This window comes from Oncorhynchus clarkii, chromosome 1 (assembly GCF_045791955.1).
Source record: "Oncorhynchus clarkii lewisi isolate Uvic-CL-2024 chromosome 1, UVic_Ocla_1.0, whole genome shotgun sequence".
NCBI lineage: Eukaryota > Metazoa > Chordata > Actinopteri > Salmoniformes > Salmonidae > Oncorhynchus > Oncorhynchus clarkii.
The window spans coordinates 72,343,223-72,359,469 of record NC_092147.1 but is presented as its reverse complement, the minus strand read 5'-3'; the positions used below and the strand labels follow the sequence as shown (position 1 = coordinate 72,359,469).

At 39.7% G+C, this 16,247-nt stretch overlaps 1 protein-coding gene across 1 annotated transcript in view; it reads left to right on the top strand.

Annotated features, from left to right (window-relative positions):
- The window catches only part of LOC139417337 (VPS10 domain-containing receptor SorCS1-like), a 48,195-nt gene extending 36,107 nt beyond the window's left edge, over positions 1 to 12,088 (top strand). Inside the window, exons 17-27 of the mRNA XM_071166606.1 lie at positions 1,429 to 1,542; positions 1,678 to 1,849; positions 4,029 to 4,215; positions 4,395 to 4,528; positions 4,982 to 5,105; positions 5,593 to 5,705; positions 6,448 to 6,582; positions 8,257 to 8,356; positions 9,434 to 9,542; positions 10,669 to 10,823; positions 11,615 to 12,088. Of these exons, the coding sequence (XP_071022707.1) occupies positions 1,429 to 1,542; positions 1,678 to 1,849; positions 4,029 to 4,215; positions 4,395 to 4,528; positions 4,982 to 5,105; positions 5,593 to 5,705; positions 6,448 to 6,582; positions 8,257 to 8,356; positions 9,434 to 9,542; positions 10,669 to 10,823; positions 11,615 to 11,673 (1,402 nt within the window). The 3' untranslated portion in view covers positions 11,674 to 12,088. The remainder of the gene's footprint in view (positions 1 to 1,428; positions 1,543 to 1,677; positions 1,850 to 4,028; positions 4,216 to 4,394; positions 4,529 to 4,981; positions 5,106 to 5,592; positions 5,706 to 6,447; positions 6,583 to 8,256; positions 8,357 to 9,433; positions 9,543 to 10,668; positions 10,824 to 11,614) is intronic.
- Positions 12,089 to 16,247: the final 4,159 nt, after the last annotated feature.

Here is a 16,247-nt window from a genome sequence, read left to right as displayed (position 1 = left end):
AATGTCAGTATTTGAAGTGGTGTATGTGTGTGTGTTTTGTGTGTGTGTGTGTGTGTGTGTGTGTGTGTGTGTGTGTTTGTGTGTCTTGATGAAGGGTCTGCACTCCACTCATCAATATGCTGTCATTTGTTTACTGGAGCAAACCTTTTAATTCCAGCTAACACTGACATCTGACATCTGCCCATCAATCAAGTTTATACGATATTTGTTTATGTAACATTTTCTTACAGTGTTCCAAAGCCAGTAAACATACACTATATATACTGTTTAACAGTTGGTGGATTCGGCTATTTCAGCCACCCCTGTTGCTGACAGGTGTATAAAATCGAGCACACAGCCATGCAATCTCCATAGACAAACAATGACAGTGGAATGGCCTTACTGTGACTCAGTGACTTTCAACTTGTGCACTGTCATAGGATGCCACCATTCCAACAGGTCAATTCATCAAGTACTGCCCTGCTAGAGCTGACAACTGCAAGTGCTGTTATTGTGAAGTGGAAATGTCTAGGAGCAACAACGGCTCAGCCACGAAGTGGTAGGCCACACAAGCTCACAGAACGGGACCGCCGAGTGCTGTAGCGTGTAAAAATCATCTGTCTTCAGTTGTAACACTCACTACCGACTTCCAAACTGCCTCTGGAAGCAAAGCCAGCGCATCAAGTGTTCGTCGGGAGCTTCATGAAATGGGCTTCCATGGCAGAGCAGCCACACACAAGCCTAAGTTCACCATGCACAATGCCAAGCGTCGGCTGGAGTGGTGTAAAGCTCACCGCCATTGGACTCTGGAGCAGTGGAAACGCGTTCCCTGGAGAGATGAGTCACGCTTCACCATCTGAATCTGGGTTTGGAGTTGCCAATAGAACACTACAATTCCCCCGTGCACAAAGCGAGGTCCATACAGAAATGGTTATGTTGAGATCAGTGTGGAAGAATTTGACTGGTCTGCACAGAGCCCTGACATCAACCCCATCGAACACACTTGGGATGAATTGGAACGCCGACTGCGAGCCAGGCCTAATCGTCCAACATCAGTGCACGACCTCACTAATGCTCTTGTGGCTGAATTGAAGCATATCCCCGTGGCAACATTCCAACATATAGTGGAGAGTCTTCCCAGAAGAGTGGAGGCTGTTATAGCATCAAAGGAGGGACCTCCATGTTAATGCCCATGGTTTTGCAATGAGATGTTTGACGAGCAGGTGTCCACATACTTTTTCATGTAGTGTATATAGACATTTTAATTTATTATGGTGATATTGATGTCGAACACATCAAACAGAATAGTATATCAAGCTAAGTAATGGTGTTAAAAATCAAGGAAATAAAACAAATGAACTTTGAAAACAGACATTCACTTTCTATACTTCATCCATATTACTGACCACGACCTGTAGCTTATTGATTTTTCTCGCCCACCCCAAACAGTGATTTTGGCTTTGAGAGGCAGAGTGATGGAGGATGCACTGCTGCCTTCTGGTTTGTTCCATCCTCCGTGTCCAGAGACTGCACCACCGGAGACAGCTTCCTAAACACTACAGGGTATGGTAAATCCTTCTCCATTTAATATAATTCAGTGAAGTAGACAGAGTATTTCCTTGTTTTATTTCTTTGTATGTATTTAAGGGGGAGTACAGGTTGTCTAGTTATTTATGTCTGTAGGTGTGTATGTTGTAGATACCGTAAGGCTCTGTCCAATAACTGCACTGCGGGAACCCTTGGGAAGTACCGCCTTAGGAGGCAGAGGTGTCCCCACCAGGCCCCCAGAGGTCTGCAGCTGGTCACCAGTGAGGGAACACTCACAGCCACCCTGGGGGACAACGTGACCCTCCTGGTGTTTCTGGAGGAGGTAATGGTCTGGCATATTTCTTAGAGATCTTATCAAACTATTAAAAGCTACACTCATAGAAGAAAGGTTCCAAGAGGCTTCTTCAGCTCTCCCCATAGGATAACCCTTATTGGTTCCAGGTAGAACGCTTTTGGTTTCCATGTAGAACAGGTTTTTACATGGAACCCAAAAGGTTTCTACCTGGAACCAAAAATGGTTCTTCAAAGGTTCTCCTATGGGGACAGCCGAAGAACCCTTTTAGGTTCTATTCTGAACAAAAATGTAAACGCTACATGCAACAATGTCAAAAATGTTACTGAGTTAGAGTTCATATACAGTGGGGCAAAAAAGTATTTAGTCAGCCACCAATTGTGCAAGTTCTCCCACTTAAAAAGAAGAGAGAGGCCTGTAATTTTCATCATCGGTACACTTCAACTAAAAAATCCAGAAAATCACATTGTAGTATTTTTAATACATTTATTTGCAAATTATGGTGGAAAATAAGTATTTATATTTCTCATTTTGTCTGTCATAGTTGAAGTGTACCTATGATGAAAATTACAGGCCTCTCTCATATTTTTAAGTGGGAGAAATTGCACAATTGGTGGCTGACTAAATACTTTTTTGCCCCACTGTATGGTAGTCAGTCAATTGAAATAAATAAATTAGGCCCTAATCTATGGATATCACATGACTGGGAATACAGATATGCATCTGTTGGTCACAGATACCGTAACAAAAAAAGGTAGGGGTGTGGATCAGAAAAACAGTCAGTGTCTGGTGTGACCACCATTTGCTTCATGCAGCGCGAAAAACGTCTCCTTCGCATAGAGTTGATCAGGTTGTTGTTTGTGGCCTGTTGAATGTTGTCCCACTCCTCTTCAATGGCTGTGCGAGGTTGCTGGATATTGGCGGGAACTGTAAACACTGTCGTACATGTCGATCCAGAGCATCCCAAACATGCTCAATGGGTGACATGTCTTGCGAGTATGCAGGCCATGGAAGAACTGGGACATTTTCTGCTTCCAGGAATTGTGTACAGATGCTTGCGACACGGGGCTGTGCATTATCATGCTGAAACATGAGGTGATGGCGGCGGATGAATGGCACGACAACGCGCCTCAGGATCTCGTGACGGTATCTCTGTGCATTCAAATTGCCATCGATAAAATGTGATTGTGTTCGTTGTCCGTAGTTTATGCCTGCCCGTACCATAACCCCACATCCACCATGGGGCACTGTGTTCACAACTTTGACAACAGCAAACTGCACGCCCACATGACACCATACACATGGTCTGCGGTAGTGAGGCCGGTGGAACGTACTGCCAAATTCTCTACAACGACGTTGGAGGCGGCTTATGGTAGAGCAATGCACATTAAATTATCTGGAAACAGCTCTGGTGGACATTCCTGCTGTCAGCATGCCAATTGCACGCTCCTTCAAAACTTGAAACATCTGTGTCGTTGTGTTGTGTGACAAAACTGCACATTTTAGAGTGGCCTTTTAATGTTCCCAGCACAAGGTGCACCTGTGTAATGATCATGCTGTTTAATCAGCTTCTTGATATGCCATACCTGTCAGGTGGATGGATTATCTTGGCAAAGGACAAATGCTCACGAACAGGGTTGTAAACAAATTTGCATTTGCACAAAATACATTTACGTACACATTGATCTACACTCATTTGTCGACCAATGGAATGAAATGAGCAGCAGTGCATCATGTTGTACATTTTGTTGGTTCATAGGCCTTATCTAAGAGCCTTGATGTTTGTTGTGTAACACTTGTAGCCATTGTCATACAGTTATTACATACTGTACAGATGTAGGATCTTAATATGATCTGCCTGTTGCAGGATAACTTCCTGCAAGGCAGGACATTTAAAGTTGTAATGTATTTGAGGTTTAAAAAGGCTTCTGAAGATTGTAATTTCCACCTTGAAATTTCAAACTAAATTTTCCCAAAAATGGCAATAATTATGATCCACCTAATAATTCACATTTCCTGTTGCTGCATGAATATTTTCCCGCTGTAGCAAACTGGCTGAAATTAAGATCCTACGTCTGTATAACAATGTCTTGCTACAGGCAGAATATGTGTAGGGTATAGAAATCAATATACTGTAAATAGTGCATTTAAATTATTATGTTAAACATGCACACTGTATCTCGCCATAAACATGCATTTCCATTTGTAGGGTGATGGCTCCACAACAAGTATAACAGTGGACTTTGGAGACGGGACGGCCATATCCTACGCTAACATCAGCTCCATAGAGGATGGGGTCAAACATACCTACAGTAAAGTCGGCATTTACCAAGTGGCTGCCATGGCACTCAACAGCCTGGGCTCTGAGAGAGTCTTACTATACCTGCATGTTACTTGTAAGTGAAACTAAAAATGAAAGACGGATAGAATGACTTTGCTGTAGAGTTACAGTACAGGTGCTCTTTGCAGCATTTCTTCCTGAAAATATCTTTCTGTAAATTACGTGTCTGCAGTAGGAAAGGACTACAATTCCATGAAAGAAAACACATTTTTTTGCTGTTGTTTGGTGTTGTAGGTACACTTGAGCAAGTGCAGCTTTCAGCTCCCTCTGTGGTTGTTAGGAATAAAGCAGTGGATCTATCAACAGTCCTGAAGCCACGTTATGTTGGAACAGTCACCTACTACTGGTGGTTCAACAACCACACTGAGGTCAGTCAATCAAGATTTTCACTATATCTTCAAACTGTTTAGATTTACGGAACCTTACTCGCCTCATTTACAGTATGAATTGTAATATTGTGTGTTGTATGGACAAACCTACCTATAGTGACACAAGATTGAGTTTTGATACAAAAAAATGAACATAGTCAAACATGCTACAGGCATCATCGATAATATCATCTATACACATATAAAGACTATACCCCCCCAAAAAAATGACACAAATAAAATGCGCTTGTCTTTTCCTCCTACCACTGACTTTGCTGATAACTACTTTATTGAAGGAAAATGTACTTGCTACCATTGTTATATGTGGTTGTCTCACCTAGCTAGCTTAAGATGAATGGACTAATTCTAAGTCGCTCCGGATAAACACGTCTACTGAATGACTCAAATGGAAATGTATTAAAAATGTATGCATTCATTTTCTATGTCTGTAAGCCTGTCGTGACTTTAGTGGGAGGAATGTCCTTCACCTTCTACAAGGAGGGAACTCATACTGTCACCGTGCAAGTGTCAGCAGGCAACACTGTCCTTCAAGACAAAATAACTGTTGCAGTCTATGGTGAGGTCTTTGAAATGACTCATCTCTGTATTACTGAGGTGTATTAGCTAGGTTTCTAACAACCAGGTGGTAAATGATCTGTGATATAAAATATTGATTGTGCTGTTCATCCACTTGATCATTATAATAATTTAGATGTTTAATGTTTAATTAAGCAATAAGGCACGAGGGAGTTAAGGGCTGTTCTTACGCAACACAGAATGCCTGGATACAGCCCTTAGCTGTGGTATATTGGCCATATACCACAAACCCCCGAGGTGCCTTATTGCTATTATAAACTGGTTACCAATGTAATTAGAGCAGTAAAAATGTATGTTTTGTCTTACCCTTGGTATACGGTCTGATATACCACAGCTGTCAGCCAATCAGCATTCAGAGCTCAAACCACCCAGTTTATAATCATTTATATCTCTTATGATCTATTAACAGTTTATTTCTTATTATCTGGTATCCATTAGCAATTAACATGTCTTGTATTTTCCTGTAGAATATTTCCGGTCACACGTTTTAGCATTCTCCTCTAATCTGGACGCCTTCAATCCTGCTGTGGCTGAATGGAGACAGGACATCAGTAGAGTGGTCAAGGACTCCATGGTCCAAGTGAGTCCTTTTTTAAATATTCTACAGTGCTACTACTGCACTTTTTACCAGTGAATTACTGGGATTACAGTGACTAATTGGTGATCTCTGATGATTAATTCACAAGTAATTTTAACAGCATTGCGAACAATTTGGTAGCAAATGGTACACTCTTTGAAAAATCTAGAACCTTAAAGGGTTTTTTGGCTGTCCCCATAGGAGAACCCTTTGAAGAACCCTTTTTGGTTGCAGGTAGAACACTTTTGCTTCCATGTAGAACCATTTGGCCTATTGTAAATAACAGGTAGAGTACACCATATAAGGAAAAGTGCTTCCAGTCAGTCCCCTACGTCTCTCGCAGGATGTCAAGAAGCGCATTGGGTTACATAACGGACACTGAGCTATATATACCCCGCACAGTGGGAAACATTCACTTTGACCTTCTGTCTTGTCAGATATTACCACGTTTTATACCAGGAAAGTGACAGGGGACCTCTGGTTACAGCGCAAATGCACTTAAAAGACCTGCCCTTTACCAAAGACTGTCAAATGGAACTTGCATGTTTGGGCTGATTTGTGCATTCTTTCTTGACAGTGACTGGTACTTAGTCAAATGAGATCTAAAGCAGAAAACTGGGTGGATTTAGCCTTTTCCATGCTTAATTACAGTGCAATGCGTTACAGTAGAACACAACCTTATGTAAATAAAGAAGAAACTGAGACCCCAGAATTGTATTTATTTTTCATTACTTTTTAATTGAAGGTCACAGGGATCAATGGAGAGCAGCTTCTGGTGTCAGTGCTCCCAGGGTTGCCAACGGCAGCAGAGTTGTTTATCATCCCAGAGAAAAGGCCAACAGAGGGGACAATGAATAGAAAAGGGACACATTTAGAGCAGGTAATGTGTCACCAGGCTTCATAGTCAAACACATCCACATTTTTTTGAATTAGTTATTTTTGATTATTATTGTTATTCTCATTTACATAGTTCTATTACTTGAATCATGCCAAAGTTAGGCCAACCTCAACATTCAATACAAGCAAATAATAACAGCATCACTAGCAGCACAATGTAGAAACACATTTCCTCTTGATTATATTATTCATATCATGGTGGCTTCATGATTTGCTCATAATGAGTTTTTCTCTCTTTGCTGCTTTAATCACACGTGCATGTGGAGCCTACTGTTATTTTATTCGAAATATAAGCGCAACAAAATGACATGTCAGAACACATTCCCACCACTAGAGGGCAATGTCTTCACATCAAAATAGTAGAACCTCAGCCTTGAAAACCTGCATTCATCTCAATACTGCATTGTAATCGTCATCACAATTTATTTCACATAACTCAATTCTAACCATGAGAAGTGGATGGTTCTAATACATACTATACTTCACCATTCACTCCAATATCGAAGGGTTTGTTTCGAAAAGAACCACATTGAATAGAATGACTAAGATGTTGGCACTGCGCTCTAATTGTTTAACAGCTCTATAATCCTTGGCATTCTATAGAACTGATAACACACACCACGTTTTCATCCGCATTTCAGCAGCTCAAGCTTATAGTAAAATGGATATCCATTTCAGTCCGTCATCAGACACTTTTATTCTGCATGATCTGTTACAATCCCAGATGCACGTATTTGCATAGGACATATTTGCATATGTTGCAACAAGTAAACACAATTCCAGTGGATCAGTTAGCCTTAAACTGAGATAATAGGTATTTAACAATGATGCATCATGTAGTAGGACACACGTAGAGAGGATACTAGTGGTGGGGCACCCTGAGTTGGGAATTAGGGGGATGTATTTATCTACAGCCTGTCTGATTACCTGGCAAGACCTTACAGACAATGGGGTAATACATCTTAGTTCACTGTTGCACGTCTTCCTGTGTCATGAGTGGCATGGGGTGTGTGCGCATGTTTGTGTGCCCATGCGTGTGTGCATGAGTGCTTGCGGGATGTCTGGTGCAGCTTATTAAAATGTGTAATAGATTTACTGACCCTGATATGCCACTAGAATAAAAAGTAATTATTCATACAGAGTATAGCAGTCTAATTTTAACCAATGGGAAGAGTTTAGAAAGAACGAGATGGAATAAGTGAGCCATGGCTAAGGACTCAAATGGGCTTTGGGAAGGCTTTCTGGTCTCTTGTTAAATGACTGCTTCATCTAGGTGTGAAAAGCAGGGGAAATCATAGAGTATTGGAAAGAAAAGGAGGAGAAGGTTACTTATTTTATAGTGGCCTACCATATTATTAATCAGAAAAAACATCCAAAACAAAAAAAGTATTGGAAAAGCGGCATACTGTACAGTATACACTTTTCAAATGTCACTCACTCTTGCCTCATAAGGTAATTTGTCCTGATAAGATTTCAATTGCTATTATTGGTTGGTCAGCCTTTCGACAGGAATTGAATTACAGTAGGCCTTTCCATGTCATATCAGCACGTGCCCTTCTTTAAAACGAAGCAGTATTTACTATTCATGACTGAAGTTTAAATATTGATGAGTGTGAAATGGTGCTGGTAACCAGAGCTGTGTTTTATTCCTCCACAGCTTTCTCAGGTCCTGCTAAGTGCCCTGAACCAAGACCTCATCCAGTTTACTCTGCGGCCCGGGGTTCAGGTTAACGTTTACCCCACACGACTGTCTCCAGGTCAGCCAGTCTGCTGCTGTGTCCACAGTATAGTCTGATGTCTGGTTATAGGACAGTTACAGATATAAGGTCCTACCTACAGTACTACTATGTAATTAGAATGAAGAGTTATGGATGTTGGCCATTTTGGAATGATGCTATGTAGTAGAATAAAATAGTAGAATATTCAGTAGGTATTCATATTTGTTGAAACAGTCTCAACACCCCCAAGACAACACACGCACACACACACACATACTTGAGAGGTTGTTAGCACAGGGTCAGCCAAAGAGCAATACACCTGAGCAAATCTTTAAGTTAAAGGGATACTTCAGGATTTTGGCAATGAGGCCCATTATCTACTTCACCAGAGTCAAATGAACTCTCTGTGCTAGCATGCTAGTAGATATACAAATGGTATCCAAGAGTTTATCTGACTCTGGGGAAGTAGATAAAAGACCTCATTGCCAAAATCCTCAAGTATCCCTTTCATGTGATGCTCCAAAGGTTTTGTATAATTTCAGCCAGTAGTTTTGAAAGTAGTGCTCACGAGCCAAAATGGGTCCCTGAAAATTGTACTTCAGAACATATGATATGTTACAAATTTTCACACAAAAAAATTACATTTATTTATTTTTCGCAATTTGTAAGATATGTTACGAATTCTAATTCATATGATATGTTACGAATTCTAATTCATATGATATGTTACGAATTCTAATTCATATGATATGTTACGAATTCTAATTCGTACGATATGTTACGAAATCATGAGAACTTAACAAGTGCTTGCATCTTTAAGGCCAAAACAGCAGGATATTGCACCTGGGATTTGAACCAGCATCCCAGAGAAGTCTAGTGCCACAACATCTTCATGAGAACGATATAAGAAAGACATAACTCATGTTGTTTTGATCATTAAGGTCAAATTCAGTTACACTATGGTGGTGAAAATGTCAAAAACTTGGACCAGATATCACCCCTGGTAAAAAGCCTCACAGCACCTGGGAGTTTGATGCCAGAAGTAAAAGACTAAAAGATGTATGTCTCTCTTTGTCTGATGTCTATATCCTTTTTTCTCCTTTATTCTTTTCCAAGCTCCTCTCGTGGACACCAGTGAGAGTGGGCACACTGGTGCTGCAGTCATTATGCTCGTGTCTGTAGTATTTGTGGGTTTGGCAGTTTTCGTTATCTACAAGTTCAAAAGGTAAAGTATCCCGGACTTCATTTTAATGACGCTGATTTAAATGAGAGTGATATTGTTCATTCAGGCCATTCTCACACACCAATCATTAAGAACATTCATCTGTACATCTTACTACTCAAATCCAATAGCTAAAATGAGCCAAAATATAATTAACTATCTTTAGGGTAATCCTAACAATTGAACTTCTTCGAAGCCCCTCTTCTCTTTCCTATCCTCTTGAATATTCCTGGGAATTACAGTTTAATCAATTCTCTAAGTTCTGAATGGGTGTCAGTATTCTGCAGTTTATCAATATTAATCTATCTGACAATGTGAAAGTTGACCTTTCTGAAATGCTAAATAGAGCCAGTGAGGCATTCAACAGAATGGCAGCAATGGTTGAAAAGTTAAGACCTGAGACAACATACAATGCCATATGAAATGGATAGTATCCTCTGCTTCCATTACATTGCAAAAGACCACGCTCTCCCACAAGTTAAAGGTGCATTATGCAGAAATCGCACCGCCATTTCCTAAAATTCGAATAGCTTGCCTAATTTCAGTTTATGTGACAAAACATTGTCATTGTGCCATCTAAACCGCTGTGAAATATATTTTCCATAACAATAATATAGTATTTTCAGCTGTTTGAAGCTGGTGTACAAAACCGAAAGTAAAAGACGCAAAAACAAAACTTAAGAACGGGAGGCATAGAAATAGCGCACATAGAACAGATCTCCAGCTTCTTAGACTTGCTTTCATTGACAATGACAGATCTATAACTCATTATGTAACTATGAGAATTTGGTCGGGTAGCCCAAAAAGTTCAATATTGCAGCTTTAAAATGATTACTACTAAAAGTGTTAAGTGTGTGAATCTGTCACTTTTCAAGACATAATGAGAGTAGTTCATAGTTTAACATTTATCACCACAATGAAAAGGTACTGTAACTGCCCCATGAAACCCAGAATTATTAGAAAATTAAACAGGAAAATTTAACAGAGTGTTACTCCATTTTCTCTCATTGGTGGTAAATACAGTATATTTTATGAGATATATTACAGAAGGGAATAAGCAGAAAACGATGTATTTACTATTCCTTTGCTGTTCCTCTTAACTCTTTTGTACTATGTATATTTCCTATAGGAAGATCCCTGGCATCAACATATACACAGAGGAGAGGTCAGAGAAACAACAGGAAGTGATCCCTACGGTGGCGTCCATAGCTGTCCCAAATCCTGAGGGAGACATGGTGACCTCTTTGGAGCACTCGGACACAGGGCCAGATGCACATGGCATAGGTAAGGTATCCTTCATAAAAGGGCAATTACTGATAAGTCATCAAGAATAACTCATGCCTTATTGATGAGATATTGCTATAAATTCACATATTTGACCTTTTCTATAGTGGTGTACTGCTCTATTAAAGGAATAGTGCGACATTTTGGCAATCAAGCCCTTTTTTCTACTTACACAGAGTCAGCTGAACTCATAGATACCATTGTTATATCTCTGCTTAGAGTTTGAAGTCAGTTGAAGGTAGTTTCTGGAGCCATTGCTAACGGCTAACATGATACCAGAAACGACCTTCAACTTCTTTCAAACTGCACGCAGAGATATACCAATGGTATCCATGAGTTCATCTGACTCTGGGGAAGTAGAAACAAGGCCTTAATTGCCAACATGTTGCACTATCCTTTTAATGCTTGGCTGATTTAAAAAAATATAAGTTCACAGGTAGATCAAATCAATTCATTGAAAATGAAAATGTTCATAATTTAAGTTGATACGTTCCCATAGGTTTGCATTGGTACTGTAAGACGGCCTTACCATGTCAATACACCTCATTAAATTGAATTGTGTACAGCAGTTATTTTTGTGTTTATGAATAAATTAGTGTCCTGAATAATGTAGCAGTGCTGTGATAAGCGACTCTGTAGAGCTCTAGTGGTTGATATACTCCTTTCCATTGTCAAGCAAGATTTGTTGGTATCGAAGATGGATATGCTTGCATGCTAAAATAGATATGCTAGTGTGCTAATGCTGATATATCATTTCTGCTCTGTCTCTTGTGTCACTATCTCTCTGGCAGGATACCTGCCATCTCTCACAGACATCAAACTCTCCGATGAAACTCCCCATGTGTTTTAATTCTCCGAGTCTACAGCCGACTTGTAATACATCTTTTTGGCAGTTACTTCCAGCAAACTCTGAAGTCATGGAACCAATGGATGGTCTCGGGTGTTTTCTACCCATGCATGGACAGACCAGCGTACACTATTTTGCCTGTACTCTGGGGGGGAGGGGGACTGTACAGATTTTTACATGCGTCTTGAAAAAGGACATTTTTGATCGAATTACTTGTATTTTTGCAAGAACATTGAAGTTGTTTATGGGAATTGTGTACATACAGAATTGCTGAACTAAAGATGATTTGACTCAGATGGTTACAGTTGTGTATATGACCTCAAGACATAAAACAGTAATGTACAGTAATCTATTTAATTTGAGTGTTCCATTTATAGTTCAACTCTAGTGGTAGGTGTGTGGAGGATATGTAAGTGAAGTGTACTTCGTGACTAACTACATGGAAATGCTGTATTTGAATGAGATGTGAAAGAAATGTCTGAATGTTTGGTTTTATCACATTGGCCTGAGTTCTAACTTGAGATTCATGCACAAAACTCTGCACTTGTTTCTCAAATTTGGTTTCAGCCCATAAGGCGTGCGCTAGTTCAATCAGTGACCTGAGACCTGTCATATTGACTGTGTTATGCTATTCTTATGACAACGTTATGACAGAACCTATGTTTTATCTGCTGGTTGTAAGAGGATGGAACTTTTCACTTAGTGCATATCAATATCAGACGAGATCTTTCCCACTGGGCAAAAACTGGTTGAATCAACGTTGTTTCCACGTAATTTCAACTCAAATTGTGATGCCATTGAATCAACATGGAAAACTGATTGGATTTGCAAATGGTCACCAACGTAAGGGCATTTCACCCAACTTTGAACCTAAATCCAATGATATGGTGTCATTTGTTGTTGATTTCTCGTTGAATGCATGTTAGTTGACAACTCAACCAAATGTAAATCCAAACTAGATGTTGAACTGAAAGTCTGTGCTCAGTGGGTTGGCTCTGCTGGATTCTGCCTGAATCAGAAGTTGAGGGCACACTGAAATTGGAGTGCAGTCCTTGCAGAAAGAAACTGGTAGACCTCAGGGGCTTGCATGAGAAGGTTATAGTTCACGACTTACCATGCAGACTTCATGTCTGTCAAGACATGAACCTCTGAAGAGGTTTTGCACATAAGGAAGGGACATACAGTATCTGCATGCTTTTTTCTTTACGTTTATTCTCACACTAGATATGTGTCATGGTATTAACTCTGGATGCTACCACTCAACTTACAGTATTGTTGCAAACATTGCCATCGGAACTTCTTCACTTGGGCAAAGCGTAGGGGAAAGATTCACTTCCTATCTCCTCGTTTTCCAAATTGGGACTGAGAAATGGAAGAATATTCCTTCTTGTCGACAGTCTGCTAGCCTGAGATGACTGACAGTTTTCGGTTGGTTGGCTGTCTCTTTGAGAGAGGCACAGAAGTTCTGAATCAAACTCTCTTTTAATGTATTGTCAGCATAACATGTCAGTTAGACAAATTAACTAGAAGCTATCCACTTGCCTCCACACTCCTTCAATACAGACTAACACATAAATGAACTCAACAACTCAAACCATACATCAGCAATTCCGTTTTTATTCATAGCTTGGTATTTCTAAAACAACACTTTGTTACGCTTTGTTAAGCATACTGTGCAAGAAAACTGTACATATTTGTATTCATGTTATTTGTTTTTCACTTCACATAGAGTTACAGCTAATATGTATTTGGAGAAATGTAAAAGTACTTTCCATTTGCAAACAGGCTCTAGCTACAGTAGGTCCTCTACAGCCCCGTTTATACCTGGTGCTAACATATGTCCCTTTTTCTGATCTTATCCACATTCTGATTGTGCCCTTATTGTAGCCATTTTGTAACCTTTATTTAACTAGGCAAGTCAGTTAAGAACAAAATCTTATTTACAATGACGGCCTACGCTGGCCAAACCCGGACAACACTGGACCAATTGTGTGCCGCCCTATGGGACTCCCAATCACAGGCGGTTGTGATACAGCCTGGAATCGAACCAAGGTGTCTGTAGTGACACTTCAAGCACTGAGATGCAGTGCCTTAGACCGCTGCGCCATTGCATTTACACATGGTAGTAAAATGTGTCTTGTAGACATCCACTGTGTACCTATTGCGACCAAATATCCTGGTCTGTCCCTGTATGCAAATTATTTAACAGATATTCTTTCAAAATTATATTTACTTATTGTAGGACACATATAGATTCCATAAGTCAATGGTGTCACCTGTCAAGGACTTTAGGGGATGGGATAGTGATGATTTCACAGTCAATATCCATCTACACTTGAAAGATATCCAGACACAATGCATTTTAGATTACCTCCGGAGGTGGTCAGGAAGATCTGATCACAATCAGATCACAATGCTTCTTTTAATCAACTACACCTATTTAAAAATGTGGGCACAATCAGAATGTGGACAATATCAGGACAAAGGACACATGTTAGAATCAAGTATAAATGGAACTTACGGTTCATCAATTCAGATGTCTTTTTGGGTGATATCCTTCCATACCAGACAATGTGAGTTGAAAGAATACTTGTCAAAAATACTGGCAATATTAAGATCTAGAGGGTCAAACATAATGAACATGATCTTTTTTGGTTCAAGATTATCTGCAACTATATTTTGTATTTGTTTTTGTTTAAACATTATTTTATCAGGGAGTCATAGTGAGACCGAGGTCCCTTTTACAGAAAATGCACACATTAATATAAATACTAAATGTAAGCTGGAAGAAAAACACGGTCACAAAAAACAAACACGTTCATCAGTAATAAGATCCAATCAGCTTTCTAAACTTGCCCTAAAGGGACCAGATTATCACATTTAAGAACATTTTGAAGACTGTCACACAAATAACGTGCAAGAAAACTTAAAGCTGATTTACCTAACTCAGTAGAGACCAAAGGATTTTCCAGAGTTAGGCATCCCTGAGACCGGGTGTGGTAACTCATATGTGTAAAGTTTAGTAATGATGTTCTGTATAGAGGTACATTTTGTATAGTGGCACAAAAGGGTTTTATAAATGAAAACATAGCAATGCATCAATTTACGTGACGTCAAAGAGGGCCAACCGACTCTCTGGTAGAGAATGCAGTGAGGAGTACTAAAACTGTAATAAAGAGCAGTGCGCATCTAACGGCTTTAATGAAGTGTCAGCTGCGTTCATAAAGATGTGGCTATAGTCTAGGACCAATAGGAACTTTGACTGAATAATCTGCTTTCTACTATTTAGCGAGAGGCGGGACCTATTTCTATAGACATTCTGTTTGATTAGTTCATGAAAGTAATTATTCCAACTGCCCCTAACAGTTGATTGTATAACAGTTTGATTTAGATGCTGATAAACCTGAGTTAGTTACAGTAGATCTGAGATCTTATTAAGATGAGGAGAACTGATCTTAATAAGACGGACTGGGATTAGCTCATGATAAGGATCTTTAAGATAACCATCCACAGTTTGGTTTTTAACTGTAACAAGTGTTATTTAGCATACAATGTGTTCTAAGGTTTCATTTGCATATACTTGGGGGCCGACTGGGAGGACAATGAAGCCTGGAGTGTATCTAATGGACTAGTTTCACATTTTCCCCGCTGCTCAACAAATTAATTATCCCCTCTCCAGGATATCAACACATAGTCAAGCAGGATTTCCATAAGTGGAATAGCGCCTTGAATGAAAATATCCCACAACAATAGCTTGCAGCAATATTGTTAGACCCAGTGTAAAATTGACGAGCGTGTTTCCTTTCATTGAGTACTGCATTATAGCATCTGTCCCTGCTACAGGAATGCAGTGCCAATAATTTGGAATGAGAAACTGAGGTAGAGTGAGACACCCAGGGTCATGGAGCTGTTTGGCAAGGATGCAGGTTGGTGACTGACATCATGGTGTTGAAATATTGACACAAAAAAAGTAAAGAGAGAGAAATAGAGACGGGGTGGAGGGAGAGAAAAAAATGCACTGGTTCAGAGCCAAATATTACTTCAATGTCAAGGGAATGAAATCTCACACAAACTTATCATACTTCTGGCAAAAAGCGATAACTTCAGGGCCTATGATGAATAACAAGGAAGTGTTTGTGTGTGTGTGCATGTCCATGTGCGTGTGTGCATGTCTAGCCTTAGTTGGCAGATATGAGGAATATGTGTTCCAGCCAGGATTCACTCTGCAATACCTTTGGGGGTAATAGTGAAACAAAGATTCAGGAAGCTGGGGGGTGTTTGTGTTAGAGGCTGTCCCCATGACAGTACAGACAGACAACATGCATACATTATTTAATGGCAAATAGTTATTACAAGGTAGACTATCCCCGAACCATGGTGAATAACATGAAGCATTGGTCATGATAATTATGCTGGTTTCGTTAAAAGTCTTGCGAACCCAGACACTTGATTCTCAGAATCCGTGCTTATGGAGAACGTAAAGCTTGGAACTTAAGGTTAGTTTCCTTTAAATATTTGTTTTCATCTCCATCAATATATGTAAAAAAAAAAAAAAAAACACACAAAAAACAACAACA